Source organism: Oncorhynchus tshawytscha, unplaced genomic scaffold, assembly GCF_018296145.1.
Source record: "Oncorhynchus tshawytscha isolate Ot180627B unplaced genomic scaffold, Otsh_v2.0 Un_contig_3171_pilon_pilon, whole genome shotgun sequence".
Classification (NCBI taxonomy): Eukaryota; Metazoa; Chordata; class Actinopteri; order Salmoniformes; family Salmonidae; genus Oncorhynchus; species Oncorhynchus tshawytscha.
In genome coordinates this window covers 58227-74338 of record NW_024609603.1, presented here as the reverse complement: position 1 = coordinate 74338, position 16112 = coordinate 58227, and the positions used below count along the sequence as shown (strand labels likewise).

At 46.9% G+C, this 16112-nt stretch overlaps 1 protein-coding gene across 5 annotated transcripts in view; it reads right to left on the bottom strand.

The window, feature by feature from the left end:
- Window positions 1-1310: 1310 nt before the first annotated feature.
- Window positions 1311-16112, bottom strand: part of rhobtb1 (Rho related BTB domain containing 1) — a 28157-nt gene continuing 13355 nt past the window's right edge. For 3 of the 5 annotated variants that reach the window (XM_042316170.1, XM_042316172.1, XM_042316173.1), the window contains 8 exons: window positions 14894-15079; window positions 14046-14454; window positions 13281-13830; window positions 6360-6478; window positions 4929-5079; window positions 3214-3302; window positions 2176-2281; window positions 1311-1816 (listed from right to left, as the gene is read on the bottom strand). In XM_042316170.1, coding sequence (XP_042172104.1) covers window positions 1647-1816; window positions 2176-2281; window positions 3214-3302; window positions 4929-5079; window positions 6360-6478; window positions 13281-13830; window positions 14046-14454; window positions 14894-15079 — 1780 coding nt within the window. In that variant the 3' untranslated portion in view covers window positions 1311-1646. The other 2 variants (XM_042316171.1, XR_006082476.1) reach the window with 2 other exon arrangements.

Here is a 16112-nt window from a genome sequence, read left to right as displayed (position 1 = left end):
GAGAAGAGGGTTGGACCTGACAGTGTATCATCAAGAGGGTAGGGCCTGACAGTGTATCATCAAGAGAAGAGGGTAGGGCCTGACAGTGTATCATCAAGAGGGTAGGGCCTGACAGTGTATCATCAAGAGAAGAGGGGTAGGGCCTGACAGTGTATCATCAAGAGAAGAGGGTAGGGCCTGACAGTGTATCATCAAGAGAAGAGGGTAGGACCAGACAGTGTATCATCAAGAGAAGAGGGTAGGACCAGACAGTGTATCATCAAGAGAAGAGGGTAGGACCAGACAGTTCATCAAGAGAAGAGGGTAGGACCAGACAGTGTATCATCAAGAGAAGAGGGTAGGACCAGACAGTGTATCGTCAATAGAAGAGGGAAGGGACTGACAGTTCATCAAGAGAAGAGTGCATCAAGTAGGGCCAGACAGTGTATCAAGAGAAGAGGGTAGGACCTGACAGTGTATTGTCAAGAGAAGTGGGTAGGACCTGACAGTTCATCATCAAGAGAAGAGGGTAGGACCAGACAGTGTATTGTCAAGAGAAGTGGGTAGACCTGACAGTTCATCATCAAGAGAAGAGGGTAGGACCAGACAGTGTATTGTCAATAGAAGAGGGACCAGACAGTGTATTGTCAATAGACTGACAGTTCATCAAGAGAAGAGGGTAGGGCCAGACAGTGTATCATCAATAGAAGAGGGTAGGACCAGACAGTGTCATTGTGATCAAGAGAAGAGGGTAGGGCCAGACAGTGTATCAATCAAGAGAAGAGTGGTAGGACAGACAGTGTATCATCAATAGAAGAGGGTAGGAGGTGTATCAATAGGAAGAGGGTAGGACAGTGCAGTGTATCAGAGGGTCAAGAGAAGAGGGTGGCACATGACAGTGCATCAAGAGAAGAGGGTGGCACATGACAGTGCACAAGAGAAGAGGGTGGCACATGACAGTGCATCAGAAGAGGGTGGCACATGACAGTGCATCAAGAGAAGAGGGTGGCACATGACAGTGCATCAAGAGAAGAGGGTGGCACATGACAGTGCATCAAGAGAAGAGGGTGGCCATGACAGTGCATCAAGAGAAGAGGGTGGCAGACAGTGCATCAAGAGAAGAGGGTGGCACATGACAGTGCATCAAGAGAAGGGTGGCACATGACAGTGCATCAAGAGAAGAGGGTGGCACATGACAGTGCATCAAGAGAAGAGGGTGGCACATGACAGTGCATCAAGAGAAGACACATGACAGTGCATCAAGAGAAGAGGGTGGCACATGACAGTGCATCAAGAGAAGAGGGTGGCACATGACAGTGCATCAAGAAGAGAGACAGTGCATCAAGAGAAGAGGGTGGCACATGACAGTGCATCAAGAGAAGAGGGTGGCACATGACAGTGCATCAAGAGAAGAGGGTGGCACATGACAGTGCATCAAGAGAAGAGGGTGGCACATGACAGTGCATCAAGAGAAGAGGGTGGCACATGACAGTGCATCGTCAGATAGTCATTTCCTGTTTTGATGCTCAGATGATCGAACAGTAAAACATTGGTACAGCGTGTGTTGTTGGGACCTCTTTGCGGGGTGCAGGGTTAGAAGCTGGAGCACGGGGCAGGAGGCAGTTTCCCTGGGCGGTTTGGGGCTAGGCAGACCCTTCTCAGACCTCTCAGGCCACGGCAGGGGAGGTGCTCCAGAAGCACCAACGTCGTCTGCTGTGGTGTTTGTTGAGAGCCATGTCCTCTTTCTCCCTCTCCTTCCTCACCCGCTGGTAGTGGTCCTCCTCCTTCAGGTACCACACTGGGGGCCAGCGGTGCTTCTCAAAATATTCCTGGTTCTCTGGGAGGGAAACACAACACCGACAGACCATCAGACAACATGTAGTGTAGCTACCACAGACTGGGCAGTACAGAACACAGGTGGCAAACTCATTCCACAGAAGGTTTTCACTCTTCCCTTGGACTTGATTGATCCATTAAGGTCACTGATTAGTTAGGCAGTCCAATCACCTTGTTTTCTAGGTCTTCATTAAACACAAATGGAAAGGAAATAACAAAAAGCAGCAGACATTATCAAGAGAAGAGGGTATCTGACAGGAAACACATGAATAGAAGTCCAAAACCAAACTGTTCAGTGTTCACCGTTCATTGATTGTGATTGGTTGTGTGCTGATCAGAACCAGCGGACGAATAACTCACCTGCAGATTTGGCCTTGATCTCTTTGCGATAGTTGGCACAGACATTGTTGTAGTGAGTGCAGATGTGATGTAAGCACCAAGCTGCTAACTGGTTAGCATTATGGAACTGGAAGAAAAACAAAACGAAGGGAAATACATTGAAACCTGCAGAACAATCATCCTATATTTAAAACTGCAGAACAATCATCCTATATTTAAAACTGCAGAACAATCATCCTATATTTAAAACTGCAGATCAATCATCCTATATTTAAAACTGCAGATCAATCATCCTATATTTAAAACTGCAGAACAATCATCCTATATTTAAAACTGCAGAACAATCATCCTATATTTAAAACTGCAGAACAATCATCCTATATTTAAAACTGCAGAACAATCATCCTATATTTAAAACTGCAGATCAATCATCCTATATTTAAAACTGCAGATCAATCATCCTATATTTAAAACTGCAGATCAATCATCCTATATTTAAAACTGCAGATCAATCATCCTATATTTAAAACTGCAGATCAATCATCCTATATTCTAAATCTGTTCAGAACCAACCTGAGCCAGTTCCAGATAGGTGAGTACTAATATCCTGTTCTAGTAAACCAACCTGAGCCAGTTCCAGACAGGTGAGTACTTTATATCCTGTTCTAGTAAACCAACCTGAGCCAGTTCCAGATAGGTGAGTACTTCTGTCTATATCCTGTTCTAGTAAACCAACCTGAGCCAGTTCCAGACAGGTGAGTACCTCTTCAGACCTGTCTATAATAAACCTGTTCCAGTTCCAACAGGTGAGTACTTCGGTCTATATCCTGTTCTAGTAAACCAACCTGAGCCAGTTCCAGACAGGTAGGGCACTATAAACCAATGAGTCATTCTGGACAGGTGAGTACCTCTGTCTATATCCTGTTCTAGTAAACCAACCTGAGCCAGTTCCAGATAGGTGAGTACTTCACCGTCTATATCCTGTTCTAGTAAACCAACCTGAGCCAGTTCCAGACAGGTGAGTACTTCGCCGTCTATATCCTGTTCTAGTAAACCAACCTGAGCCAGTTCCAGATAGGTGAGTACTTCGCCGTCTATATCCTGTCCATCTTTGGAGGCTTTCACCAGCTCACTCACAGCATAGTGTTCTGTGGAGCAGACAGAGGAAACCTCTTCAGACAACCTTTATAATAAACACACAATCTCCCCTTGTTCCTTGTTCAACAGTAGGGCACTATAAAGGGAATAGGGTCATTCTGGACACAACCTCCCCCTTGTGCCTTGTTCAACAGTAGGGCACTATAAAGGGAATAGGGTCATTCTGGACACAACCTCCCCCTTGTGCCTTGTTCAACAGTAGGGCACTATAAAGGGAATAGGGTAATTCTGGACACAACCTCCGCCTAGTGCCTTGTTCAACAGTAGGGCACTATAAAGGGAATAGGGTCATTCTGGACACAACCTCCCCCTTCCCTTGTGCCTTGTTCAACAGTAGGGCACTATAAAGGGAATAGGGTCATTCTGGACACAACCTCCCCCTTGTGCCTTGTTCAACAGTAGGGCACTATAAAGGGAATAGGGTCATTCTGGACACAATCTCCCCCTTTGGGCCTTGTTCAACAGCAGGGCACTATAAAGGGAATAGGGTACTATTGTGGACACATCCAGAGCTGTGCTGCATTTTTTTCTCCTCTACCATTGACTTCTCGTGTTGTTTCCATTCCGTTTGGTTTGTTGTTGTTGTTTCCATTCCGTTTGGTTTGTTGTTGTTGTTGTTGTTGTTGCTGAATGAAGTTGATCAAAAGGTCAGAATGATCAGCTCAACTCTCCTCCTCAGCCGGTGTGTCCTGATCGACCCCGCTCCTCAGCCGGTGTGTCCTGATCGACCCCGCTCCTCAGCCGGTGTGTCCTGATCGACCCCGCTCCTCAGCCGGTGTGTCCTGATCGACCCCGCTCCTCAGCCGGTGTGTCCTGATCGACCCCGCTCCTCAGCCGGTGTGTCCTGATCGACCCCGCTCCTCAGCCGGTGTGTCCTGATCGACCCAGCTCGCCGGTCCTGATCGACCCCGCTCTCCTCCTCAGCCGGTGTGTCCTGATCGACCCCGCTCCTCAGCCGGTGTGTCCTGATCGACCCCGCTCCTCAGCCGGTGTGTCCTGTCCTCAGCCGGTGTGTCCTGATCGACCCCGCTCCTCAGCCAGTGGATTTCGAACAAACAATCTGTCAACACTATGAATTTATGAATGACCCAGAATGCACTGAGGAGCATTCACACATTGGAGTCAATTTAGGAACACCCCCTTAGAGAGTTGGGACATTGGAGTTCTGCATTGTGATGCACTGCAGCGATGTTATCTCCCCATTGACATTACATGGGGATATTGAATGCTATGTAACTGAAGGTCTAGAACTAGAACAATTTTCTACAGTCTAAAAGCCCAAATCTCAAAACAGATGGCTCTGGGCAGAGCAGACTGCTGATGGATCAAGCACCTGTGAGGGCGGTCAGTCTGGGGAGACAGTCTGTTAGCCAGGGTTAGTACCTGTCAGAGCAGTCAGTCTGGGGAGACAGTCTGTTAGCCAGGGTTAGTACCTGTCAGAGCAGTCAGTCTGGGGAGACAGTCTGTTAGCCAGGGTTAGTACCTGTCAGAGCAGTCAGTTAGCCAGGGTTAGTACCTGTCAGAGCAGTCAGTCTGGGGAGACAGTCTATTAGCCAGGGTTAGTACCCGTCAGAGCAGTCAGTCTGGGGAGACAGTCTGTTAGCCAGGGTTAGTACCTGTCAGAGCAGTCAGTCTGGGGAGACAGAGTCTGTTAGCCAGGGCCGTCAGCTCCATAGGGTCCAGCTCTGCCATGGGACAAAGCTGATTGGTGTAGAGATACTCCAGAACAGCCTGCATACACACCCTGCTGGTGCCTGGGAACGAGACCTAAACACACAGATACACACAGACACACACGCAGGCAGACACAGACACACACAGGAAAGAACAGAGACAAATCATTTGACAACATCTAAATGTCCTGTTTCAATGTCAGTAAAGACCAACATTAGAGACTACAGAGGCCCTGTGAAGACTAGCAGCAGACTACAGAGGCTCTGTAAAAACTAGGACACCGGGTAGTAGCTTGCTACCACACTAAAATAAAGATGTCCCCATGGTTATAAAGAGAAGGTAGTGTTAGACTGTTAGCCTGCTGGTCTGCCTGTCTGCCTGCCTGAGAGCAGTGAAACATAACAGGACTCTGTGTTCAGAGAGAGGTAGTGTTAGCCTGCTGGTCTGCCTGTTAGCCTGCCGGTCTGCCTGTTAGCCTGCCGGTCTGCCTGTTAGCCTGCCGGTCTGCCTGTTAGCCTGCCTGTTAGCCTGCTGGTCTGCCTGCCTGAGAGCAGTGAAACAGAACAGGACTCTGTGTTCAGACAGTGTCCTTGTCCTAACGGCTATTTAAAGATCTCTGAATGACGTCTATTTTTACTCGTTACTCTGATGAACCTGTCATGTCACTGATCCTACTGCTACCTGGGGTTTAATAAATGAACTGGAGACAACATCCCATATTCCCTATGGATCCTGGTCAACTGGAGACAACATCCCATATTCCCTATGGATCCTGGTCAACTGGAGACAACATCCCATATTCCCTATGGATCCTGGTCAACTGGAGACAACATCCCATATTCCCTATGGATCCTGGTAATCCCTATGGATCCTGGTCAGGTGTGTGCCTTTCCAAATCATATCCAATCAATTGAATTCACCACAGGTGGACTCCAATCAAGTTGAAGAAACATCAAGGACGATCAATGGAAACAGGATGCACCTGAGCTCAATTTCGAGTTTCATAGCAAAGGGTCTGAATACTTACGTAAATAAGGTATTTCTATATTTAATTTTGTATAAAAGTGCAATAAAATAAAATATGTATTTTCTCTTTGTCATTATAGGGTATTGTATGTGGAGTGATGACTTCGTCAATGTACTTAAGGAAGCCAGTGGCTGATGTGTTAAACTCCTCACTGGTACTTCCTGTTTGCTTGTAAATAAAATACCCTGCTCAAAAGTAGTTTACTACATAGGGAATAGGATGCCATTTGGGACGAAGATAACCCTAACCCAGACTGTGCTGTAGACAAGTTAACTATCCATGAAGGATCCTCCGAACAAAGCACCCTAACCCCAACACTAGATATTACTCTGTGTTGTCGACTCACCTCGTTGTTAGCACTCTCCATGAAGGATCCTCCGAACACAGCAGCCATCCAATCACAGGAGGAGATGAGCAGAGGTCTGTGAGCATTGATGGTTCCATCCTCCAACCTGAAGGTGACGTCTGAGACACAGAGACATTATAACAACAACCTGAAGGTGACGTCAGAGACATTACAACAACAACCTGAAGGTGACGTCTGAGACATTACAACAACAACCTGAAGGTGACGTCTGAGACATTACAACAACAACAACCTGAAGGTGACGTCTGAGACATTACAACAACAACAACCTGAAGGTGACGTCTGAGACATTACAACAACAACAACCTGAAGGTGACGTCTGAGACATTACAACAACAACAACCTGAAGGTGACGTCTGAGACATTACAACAACAACAACCTGAAGGTGACGTCTGAGACATTACAACAACAACAACCTGAAGGTGACGTCAGAGACATTACTACAACAACAACAACTGAAGGTGACGTCAGAGACATTACAACAACAACAACCTGAAGGTGACGCCTGAGACATTACAACAACAACAACCTGAAGGTGACGCCTGAGACAGACATTACAACAACAACAACCTGAAGGTGACGCCTGAGACATTACATTACAACAACAACAACCTGAAGGTGACGCCTGAGACATTACAACAACAACAACCTGAAGGTGACGCCTGAGACATTACAACAACAACAACCTGAAGGTGACGCCTGAGACATTACAACAACAACAACCTGAAGGTGACGCCTGAGACATTACAACAACAACAACTGAAGGTGACGCCTGAGACATTTACAACAACAACAACCTGAAGGTGACGCCTGAGACAGACATTACAACAACAACAACCTGAAGGTGACGCCTGAGACATTACAACAACAACCTGAAGGTGACGCCTGAGACATTACAACAACAACCTGAAGGTGACGCCTGAGACATTACAACAACAACAACAACAACAACCTGAAGGTGACGCCTGAGACATTACATTACAACAACAACCTGAAGGTGACGCCAGAGACATTACAACAACAACCTGAAGGTGACGCCTGAGACATTACAACAACAACAACTGAAGGTGACGCCTGAGACATTACAACAACAACCTGAAGGTGACGCCTGAGACATTACAACAACAACAACAACCTGAAGGTGACGCCTGAGACATTACAACAACAACAACAACCTGAAGGTGACGCCTGAGACATTACAACAACAACCTGAAGGTGACGCCTGAGACATTACATTACAACAACAACCTGAAGGTGACGCCTGAGACATTACAACAACAACCTGACATTACATTACAACAACAACCTGAAGGTGACGTCTGAGACATTAGACATTACAACAACAACCTGAAGGTGACGTCTGAGACATTACAACAACAACCTGAAGGTGACGTCTGAGACATTACAACAACAACCTGAAGGTGACGTCTGAGACATTACAACAACAACCTGAAGGTGACGTCTGAGACATTACAACAACAACCTGAAGGTGACGTCAGAGACATTACAACAACAACCTGAAGGTGACGTCTGAGACATTACAACAACAACAATCTGAAGGTGACGCCTTAGACAGAGACATTACAACAACAACAACCTGAAGGTGACGTCTGAGACAGAGACATTATAACAACAACAACCTGAAGGTGACGCCTGACAGAGACATTACAACAACAACAACTGAAGGTGACGCCTGAGAGACATTACAACAACAACCTGAAGGTGACGCCTGAGACATTACATTACAACAACAACAACCTGAAGGTGACGCCTGAGACAGAGACATTACAACAACAACCTGAAGGTGACGCCTGAGACATTACAACAACAACCTGAAGGTGACGCCTGAGACATTACAACAACAACCTGAAGGTGACGCCTGAGACATTACAACAACAACAACCTGAAGGTGACGCCTGAGACATTACAACAACAACCTGAAGGTGACGCCTGAGACATTACAACAAGGTGACGCCTGAGACATACAACAACCTGAAGGTGACGCCTGAGACATTACAACAACAACAACCTGAAGGTGACGCCTGAGACATTACAACAACAACCTGAAGGTGACGTCTGAGACATTACAACAACAACAACCTGAAGGTGACGTCTGAGACATTACAACAACAACAACTGAAGGTGACGTCTGACATTACACATTACAACAACAACAACCTGAAGGTGACGCATTACAACAACAACCTGAAGGTGACGCCTGAGACATTACAACAACAACCTGAAGGTGACGCCTGAGACATTACAACAACAACCTGAAGGTGAGACATTACAACAACAACCTGAAGGTGACGCCTGAGACAGAGACATTACAACAACAACCTGAGGTGACGTCTGAGACATTACAGACATTATTACAACAACAACCTGAAGGTGACGCCTGAGACATTACAACAACAACCTGAAGGTGACGCCTGAGACATTACATTACAACAACAACTGAAGGTGACGCCTGAGACATTACAACAACAACCTGAAGGTGACGCCTGAGACAGAGATTACATTACAACAACAACCTGAAGGTGACGCCTGAGACATTACATTACAACAACAACCTGAAGGTGACGCCTGAGACAGAGACATTACAACAACAACAACTGAAGGTGACGCCTGAGACAGAGACATTACAACAACAACAACTGAAGGTGACGCCTGAGACATTACAACAACAACCTGAAGGTGACGCCTGAGACATTACAACAACAACCTGAAGGTGACGCCTGACAGAGACATTACAACAACAACAACCTGAAGGTGACGCCTGACAGAGACATTACAACAACAACCTGAAGGTGACGCCTGAGACATTACAACAACAACCTGAAGGTGACGTCTGAGACATTACAACAACAACCTGAAGGTGACGTCTGAGACATTACAACAACAACCTGAAGGTGACGTCTGAGACATTACAACAACAACCTGAAGGTGACGTCTGAGACAGAGACATTACAACAACAACCTGAAGGTGACGCCTGAGACATTACAACAACAACAACTGAAGGTGACGCCTGAGACATTACATTACAACAACAACTGAAGGTGACGCCTGAGACATTACAACAACAACCTGAAGGTGACGCCTGAGACATTACAACAACAACAACCTGAAGGTGACGCCTGAGACATTACAGACATTACAACAACAACAACTGAAGGTGACGCCTGAGACATTACAACAACAACCTGAAGGTGACGCCTGAGACAGAGACATTACAACAACAACCTGAAGGTGACGCCTGAGACATTACATTACAACAACAACCTGAAGGTGACGCCTGAGACAGAGACATTACAACAACAACCTGAAGGTGACGCCTGAGACATTACAACAACAACCTGAAGGTGACGCCTGAGACATTACAACAACAACCTGAAGGTGACGCCTGAAGGTGACGACTGGGAGAGACATTACAACAACAACAACCTGAAGGTGACGCCTGAGACATTACAACAACAACCTGAAGGTGACGCCTGAAGACATTACAACAACAACCTGAAGGTGACGCCTGAGACATTACAACAACAACCTGAAGGTGACGCCTGAGACAGAGACATTACAACAACCTGAAGGTGACGCCTGAGACAGAGACATTACAACAACAACCTGAAGGTGACGTCTGAGACATAACAACCTGAAGGTGACGTCTGAGACATTACAACAACAACCTGAAGGTGACGTCTGAGACAGAGACATTACAACAACAACCTGAAGGTGACGCCTGAGACAGAGACATTACAACAACAACCTGAAGGTGACGCCTGAGACACTGAGACATTACAACAACAACCTGAAGGTGACGCCTGAGACAGAGACATTACAACAACAACCTGAAGGTGACGTCTGAGACATTACAACAACAACCTGAAGGTGACATTACAACAACAACCTGAAGGTGACGCCTGAGACAGAGACATTACAACAACAACCTGAAGGTGACGCCTGAGACAGAGACATTACAACAACAACCTGAAGGTGACGCCTGAGAGACATTACAACAACAACCTGAAGGTGACGCCTGAGACAACAACAACCTGAGACATTACAACAACAACCTGAAGGTGACGCCTGAGACATTACATTACAACAACAACCTGAAGGTGACGCCTGAGATTACAACAACAACCTGAAGGTGACATTACAACAACAACCTGAAGGTGACGCCAGAGACATTACAACAACAACCTGAAGGTGACGTCTGAGACAGAGACATTACAACAACAACCTGAAGGTGACGTCTGAGACAGAGACATTACAACAACAACCTGAAGGTGACGTCTGAGACAGAGACATTACAACAACAACCTGAAGGTGACGCCTGAGACACAGACATTACAACAACAACCTGAAGGTGACGTCTGAGACAGAGACATTACAACAACAACCTGAAGGTGACGCCTGAGACAGAGACATTACAACAACAACCTGAAGGTGACAGAGACATTACAACAACAACCTGAAGGTGACGCCTGAGACAGAGACATTACAACAACAACCTGAAGGTGACGAGACATTACAACTGAAGACGCCTGAGACAACAACAACCTGAAGGTGACATTACAACAACAACCTGAAGGTGACGCCTGAGACAGAGACATTACAACAACAACCTGAAGGTGACGCCTGAGACAGAGACATTACAACAACAACCTGAAGGTGACGCCTGAGACAGAGACATTACAACAACAACCTGAAGGTGACGCCTGAGACAGAGACATTACAACAACAACCTGAAGGTGACGCCTGAGACAGAGACATTACAACAACAACCTGAAGGTGACGCCTGAGACAGAGACATTACAACAACAACAACCTGAAGGTGACGCCTGAGACAGAGACATTACAACAACAACCTGAAGGTGACGCCTGAGACAGAGACATTACAACAACAACCTGAAGGTGACGTCTGAGACATTACAACAACAACAACCTGAAGGTGACGTCTGAGACATTACAACAACAACCTGAAGGTGACGTCTGAGACACAGACATTACAACAACAACAACCTGAAGGTGACGTCTGAGACATTACAACAACAACCTGAAGGTGACGTCTGAGACATTACAACAACAACAACCTGAAGGTGACGCCTGAGACATTACAACAACAACAACCTGAAGGTGACGCCTGAGACAGAGACATTACAACAACAACCTGAAGGTGACGCCTGAGACAGAGACATTACAACAACAACCTGAAGGTGACGCCTGACAGAGACATTACAACAACAACCTGAAGGTGACGCCTGATTACAACAACAACCTGAAGGTGACGCCTGAGACAGAGACATTACAACAACAACCTGAAGGTGACGCCTGAGACAGAGACATTACAACAACAACCTGAAGGTGACAACAACAACCTGAAGGTGACGCCTGAGACATTACAACAACAACCTGAAGGTGACGCCTGAGAGACATTACAACAACAACCTTACAACAACAACCTGAAGGTGACGTCTGAGACATTACAACAACAACAACCTGAAGGTGACGCCTGAGACATTACAACAACAACCTGAAGGTGACGCCTGAGACAGAGACATTACAACAACAACAACCTGAAGGTGACGCCTGAGACATTACAACAACAACAACCTGAAGGTGACGCCTGAGACAGAGACATTACAACAACAACCTGAAGGTGACGCCTGAGACAGAGACATTACAACAACAACAACCTGAAGGTGACGTCTGAGACATTACAACAACAACAATCTGAAGGTGACGTCTGAAGACATTACATTACAACAACAACCTGAAGGTGACGCCTGAGACAGAGACATTACAACAACAACCTGAAGGTGACGCCTGAGACAGAGACATTACAACAACAACCTGAAGGTGACGCCTGAGATTACAACAGACAACCTTACAACAACAACAACAACTGAAGGTGACGCCTGAGACAGAGACATTACAACAACAACCTGAAGGTGACGCCTGAGACACAGACATTACAACAACAACCTGAAGGTGACGCCTGAGACAGAGACATTACAACAACAACCTGAAGGTGACGCCTGAGACACAGAGACATTACAACAACAACAACCTGAAGGTGACGCCTGAGACAGAGACATTACAACAACAACCTGAAGGTGACGTCTGAGACAGAGACATTACAACAACAACCTGAAGGTGACGTCTGAGACAGAGACATTACAACAACAACCTGAAGGTGACGTCTGAGACAGAGACATTACAACAACAACCTGAAGGTGACGTCTGAGACAGAGACATTACAACAACAACCTGAAGGTGACGTCTGAGACACAGAGACATTACAACAACAACCTGAAGGTGACGTCTGAGACAGAGACATTACAACAACAACCTGAAGGTGACGTCTGAGACAGAGAGACATTACAACAACAACCTGAAGGTGACGTCTGAGACAGAGAGACATTACAACAACAACCTGAAGGTGACGCCTGAGACAGAGAGACATTACAACAACAACCTGAAGGTGACGAGACATTACTGAAGACAGAGACATTACAACAACAACCTGAAGGTGACGCCTGAGACAGAGAGACATTACAACAACAACCTGAAGGTGACGTCTGAGACAGAGACATTACAACAACAACCTGAAGGTGACGTCTGAGACAGAGACATTACAACAACCTGAAGGTGACGTCTGAGACAGAGACATTACAACAACCTGAAGGTGACGTCTGAGACCGAGACATTACAACAACAACCTGAAGGTGACGTCTGAGACCGAGACATTACAACAACAACCTGAAGGTGATGTGTGCCCCAGAGAAACACATTAAACAGAACACATCACCCCCATCCAAAGTTCCAAACACATGATAACTTCCTAGTCAAAAGCAACAGAAAACACTTTGATCTACGATGCAGCATGGTTTACCTGTGAAGGTGTTCTTGTTGAGACACTCCTTGATGCGGTTGGATTTCCTGACGTGGAAGGCCTTGGTGATCTCCTGGTTCATGAAGCCTTCATGGTTCATGATGTTCTCCACCATCATCCTCAGGTCAAACACCTCCAGGACCTCTGCGATCTGGGCGATCTTCATCAGATCCCGCTCCTCTTCATCCAGCTCCCCAGTGTAGAGGAACCTCAACACGGCACTGAACGGACCCAGCTGGATGGAGTAGTCCATCTTCACCACCGTCATGTGAGCCGGGGAGCCCGTCACAGGGTTGGTCACACTCTCCTTGTGGATGCTGTAGAAGGCCTTGCTCCAGGAGGCCAAGGACAGCTTGGTGCGCCGGTGCTTACCAGAGAAGCTCATCATCTTCAGGGTGCCGTCACTCTTAGAGGCCCGGAGGGAGCAGGGGGAGAGGTTGGGGAGCACAGCCACGTCCTCCTCTGTGTCCAGACTAAGGGTCCTGAGGAGAGAGTCCCGGGCATGCCGCTCCGTCACCACCAGGCACTGGGACTCGTCACTGAAGTCCATCTGGAAACAATCACATTTATAACAGGTTTTTTTATGTCACAAAGTGCTCTACAGAAACCCAACCGGAAACCACAGAGAGCAAGCAATACTGAGGCAGAAGCACAGTGGCTAGGAATAAAAACCTAGAAGGAAGGAAACCGAGAGAGGACCTAGAGAGGAACCTAGAGAGGAACCTAGAGAGGAACCTAGAGAGGAACCAGGCAAAGAGACACTACCTGGAACAGGTCATAAAACTTGGAGGAGGAGGTAGAGAGGTAGATCTTGTGGGCGAAGATGTGGATGTGGTCCTGGAGGATGAACATGACGTCAGCACAAAGAGGACTGTCCAATAGGAGGCCAGGACCCTCCCCGTTGTTGATGACACACTCTGGAATCTTGATGAGAGGGGGCGGTGCTTTGGGCGGCAGGAAGGGCGCCTGGAGGAGGGGCTTCTGGACCTTCCGGAGGTGGGACTTCCAGAACTGCAGGTGTCGACGGGAGATGAGCGCGGCTCGAATGGCATTGTCGAAGATGTCCTTGATACCAAACTGGTCGAACACACTGGTCTCATAGTAGGAGATGCCCAGCTCCTTGGCCACCTCCCGGCCACTCTCTGGAGGAAGGATGTCTCCGGGCTTTATCGGCCTGGTGGGGTGGAAATAAGAGCTATTCTCAATACGGAAGAATACAAAGTCATTATTTATTAAATGTATGTAAACCGGTTTGCTTAATTTAATAACATGTCAGTAGTTACTGCACATAGAGTTTCAACTAACACTAAAATGTATAGATTTCGTCAACCAAAACCAGCTACATGATGACGTAACGCTGATTCTATACCTGGCTAGTGGCCTCCTGGCCCTGTTGACAGTCACATGGTGACATAATGCTGATTCTATACCTGGCTAGTGGCCTCCTGGCCCTGTTGACAGTCACATGGTGACATAATGCTGATTCTATACCTGGCTAGTGGCTTCCTGGCCCTGTTGACAGCCACATGGTGACATATTTCTGATTCTATACCTGGCTAGTGGCCTCCTGGCCCTGTTGACGGCCACATGGTGACATAATGCTGATTCTGTACCTGGCTAGTGGCCTCCTGGCCCTGTTGACGGCCTCCAGATCAGCGTAACGCAGGTCCAGCTGACAACCCACCAGGATGACAGGCGTCCTGGGACAAAAGTGCTTGATCTCCATGTGCCACATGGTCTTGACGTGATGCAGAGAGTTGGGGTTGGCGATGGAGAAACACAGCACAACCACGTCTGACCTGGAGAGAACAGACAGGAGCCAGAAAGACACCAGATAATCAGAGCCAGAAAGACACAGAAAGCTACTGTTTACAGGCCTCCTGGGCCGTATGCAGCGTCACTAACTGAGTTCCCTGAATTCCTATCGGACCTTGTTGTCAGGGCAGATAATATTCTAGTTTTTGGTGACTTTAATATTCACATGGAAAAGTCCACGGACCCACTCCAAAAGGCTTTCGGAGCCATCATCGACTCAGTGGGTTTTGTCCAACATGTCTCAAGACTTACTCACTGCCACAGTCAAACTCTGGATCTAGTTTTGTCCCGTGGAATAAATGTTGTGGATCTTAATGTTTTTCCTCATAATCGTGGACGATCGGACCACCATTTTATTCCATTTGCAACAAATATTCTGCTCAGACCCCAACCAAGGATCATCAAAAGCCATGCTATAAATTCTCAGACAACCCAAATATTCCTAAATTCCCTTCCAGACTCCCTCCACAAGGACGTCGGAGTACAATTATCGGTTAACCACCTAACCTAAATTTAACCTTGTCTCTGACAAGACAACAGCTGCAGTACTACACCAAACACAACACCACTCTGACAAGACAACAGCTACAGTACTACACCAAACAGAACACCACTCTGACAAGACAACAGCACTACACCAAACAGAACAGCACTCTGACAAGACAACAGCTACAGTACTACACCAAACACAACACTATTCTGACAAGACAACAGCTGCAGTACTACACCAAACACAACACCACTCTGACAAGACAACAGCTACAGTACTACACCAAACACAACACCACTCTGACAAGACAACAGCACTACACCAAACAGAACAGCACTCTGACAAGACAACAGCTACAGTACTACACCAGATCATTAACAGTCAGACTGGATCACAGTGTATTGTCATGGCCAAGGATCACAGTGTATTGTCATGGCCAAGGATCACAGTGTATTGTCATGGCCAAGGATCACAGTGTATTGTCATGGCCAAGGATCACAGTGTATTGTCATGGCCAAGGATCACAG